This window comes from Wasmannia auropunctata, unplaced genomic scaffold, assembly GCF_000956235.1.
Source record: "Wasmannia auropunctata unplaced genomic scaffold, wasmannia.A_1.0 LD335798.1, whole genome shotgun sequence".
NCBI classification, from domain to species: Eukaryota; Metazoa; Arthropoda; class Insecta; order Hymenoptera; family Formicidae; genus Wasmannia; species Wasmannia auropunctata.
Genome location: NW_012027092.1, coordinates 25015 through 28194, shown reverse-complemented (window position 1 = coordinate 28194; position 3180 = coordinate 25015). Strand labels below are relative to the sequence as shown.

The window sequence follows — 3180 nt, the reverse complement described above, 5'->3', positions numbered from 1 at the left end:
ATATTAACGCTTATGTTAATGGTAAGATTAGTGTAATTCAAATATGATCGGGAATAGATTCAATCTTGAAGACCAATCAAAATTGGATATCGTATGGCTTGACTCTGATTGAGGGTCTCTAGCCCAACCCTAATCGGAACGCACCCTATGGCATAAAGTTAGGTACAGTATTACCAATCTTGTAACTAAAAGCATATTTTCGACACATCTAATGGAAATAATGGAATGCATCCGTAATCTGATACAAACTTTAGTGAAAATTGAATTTGCTCATTTTAATTGCATATTTTATACTTTGTTTCTTGTGGATACATATTTATCTTAATTAAAGATAGAAAATGCAAGAAAGTATAATTAAAATGAACAAATCTATTATCAAACGGTAAAATATTTTATTATTAATAACAAAATTATTACTATTATTTCGTATAGTAGTATATGAAATAGTAATTTAGAAAATAGAAATAAAAATAAATATAGAGAAGATACTCGTAAGTAAAAAAGTAAAACTATTCATAAGTTACGAATGTAACATAATGATTGACTTTTCTCATTAACATAGAGTTAACAACATATTTATTATAATAATTAGCGATTAAATATAAGGTGAATATGTATATCTAATGATATAGAATATTAAAACATAAATCTTGATTGCTTGGTTTTGATTCTCTATCTAGGTTATGTTTGGTGGTTATGTTACTTGTCACTTAATCTCTTAATGGTTGTTTACACGATGTATTTAATGAAATGCAAACATTAATAGGTAAGTTAACAAATTTCTCTACATGTAATTAATTAATTCAAAATTCAAATTGATTAAATGAAACTATGACTATGGATGTTTTCTTTTCTATTCTGTACTAATTATTGTGTATTATTCTATTTGAAACTTGTAACAGATAATATAACAAAAGTGTAGGTTATATATAGAAATATATATATAGAGAGAAAGAGTTTTTTTTTTCCTCTCTCTCTCTCTCTCTCCTCTCTTCTTTTACTCAAATATATAACTAAGTATACTCATTCAAATTATATATAAAAATTATAATCTTGAATTATTATGCATTCGCTAGCATTAATAAGATTAAATTTGTACAAAAAATATTGAATAATTGTGAAGCCTAAAATGTTACTTTGAACATAAAAGATATTATTTTGTCTTATATTATTATTTCTTCAATGTGCGATATATTATTTAATAGATTAGATTTATGTACAAAAATATGTTATTGTATCAAAATTAAAACTAAGTAGGTATAAGTAAGGCAGAAATAAATCGTCAAAATTAAAAGTTTATAATTTTAAAGTTACATTCTGTCTAAAATATAGTAAATATGTAAAATGTAATTTTTCTATTTTTACTATTGCATATTACTTATGTAAATATCTTATAATTATATATTATATTTATCTATATAACATGTTATCTTTCTTGCAGATATGTCAGAGCATGTGGAGTTGCAACATTTAGTGGATGTAGATGTGGAGAATAACACAACAAATCATAAAAAAAAATTTTCTATTAAATTGTGTAAATCCTGTCCTTATATGGGTTTAGTATTAGCGACACTCTCATCTCTGTTCTTCTCATTATGTAGTGTTATTGTTAAGAGCTTGGTAGAGATAAATCCAACAGAAATGGCAATCTTTAGATTTTTAGGGGTATTGTTACCAGCTATACCAATTGTGATTTATAAAGGTGAACATCCTTTTCCAAAAGGATGTAGATTAACACTTATTTTAAGAAGTTTCGTCGGTACAACAGGACTTATGTTAAGTTTCTATGCGTTTAGGCATATGCCATTGGCTGATGCCTCAGTTATTGTATTTTCTGTTCCTGTATTTGTAGCAATATTTGCACGGATATTTTTGAAAGAACCTTGTGGGCTATTCAACGTTGCTACTATATGTTTGACATTGATTGGTGTGATATTGATAACACGGCCACCGTTAATTTTTGGTCATACCATAGGATCTCTCTCAGATGGCAATATTAAGCCAGAACATGCAGACTTATGGGGTGCTATCGCTGCGTTCTCAGCTACTTTATTTGGTGCAAACGCGTATGTTTTGTTACGCGCATTAAAAGATCTTCATTTTTCTGTTATAATGACAAACTTTGGTTCATTTGCTCTGATTCAAACGACGCTTATATCATGGGCAATTGGCGCATTATGTATGCCACATTGTGGTACAGATAGACTTTTAGTTGTTGCACTTGCACTGTTTAGTTTTGCAGGTCAAATTTTATTAACTTTAGCTCTTCAAATTGAACAAGTTGGTCCAGTGGCCATAGCAAGATCCACAGACATTGTCTTTGCGTTTTTTTGGCAAGTATTATTTTTTAATGAAATACCAAATCGATATTCTGTAGGCGGAGCTATATTAGTCACTAGCTCAGTTTTGCTAACAGGATTAAGAAAATGGGCTCTCTCATTACCAGAGACATCAAATATCAAAAAATCTCTTGGAATCTTAATGATATAAACAATGTTTTTTTATTTAGAGAAAAAAGGAACTAATTAATATAGATTGTAAAAAAGAAGCTCAAGAAGCAATCATATATATAAAAAATATTGTTATAAGTGATAATAATTTATACGCTTGTTTTATAATTTGTGAATTTACATGTACAATGTTTTCTAAATCTATTAATTTATTTATTATTAGCATACTTCAATGATTATTTGAAAATTCTAATACCATATCGAGATTATAATTGTTTTACATCAGAAGCGTTTAAATTTTTAAGCGTTGATCTCATACGTTCAAATATCACAGCAGTAATTAAAGTGATCTTAAATATCAATTTGTTTTTAAATTTTAACTTAGTTTTGCATACATAATACTATTATACATTGAAAATACTTTCAACATAATCTCAACCCGTTTATTTATGATTAATCTGTTGTGCCTACTAATAATATTAAGAAAAAGAATGTATTTGAAAATAAATAAGGACATACTGAAAATAATTAAAATATCGATCGTTTCTTTAAATTGATTGTTTTCATCATATTTTATAATATAATATTTTTATAGTATAATACAATAAATCATATTATATACAATGATTTGTGGATATATCTAATAAAGATATAACAAATGTATAAGTAACAGTTTGGTTGGTGTAATAGAAATAGATTATCAAGAAATAATTTAAAAAATTTAAACTTA

The 3180-nt window shown here is 26.6% G+C and overlaps 1 protein-coding gene across 1 annotated transcript; it reads left to right on the top strand.

Moving 5' to 3' along the window:
• The first annotated feature begins 341 nt into the window (after window positions 1-341).
• On the top strand, window positions 342-2650 carry LOC105456038 (solute carrier family 35 member G1). Its single transcript, XM_011699802.1, has 3 exons — window positions 342-382; window positions 681-766; window positions 1442-2650. The coding sequence occupies exons 2-3, from the start codon at window positions 751-753 to the stop codon at window positions 2488-2490; spliced, it is 1065 nt and encodes a 354-aa protein (XP_011698104.1). The 5' UTR covers window positions 342-382; window positions 681-750; the 3' UTR covers window positions 2491-2650.
• The last annotated feature ends 530 nt before the right edge of the window (window positions 2651-3180 follow it).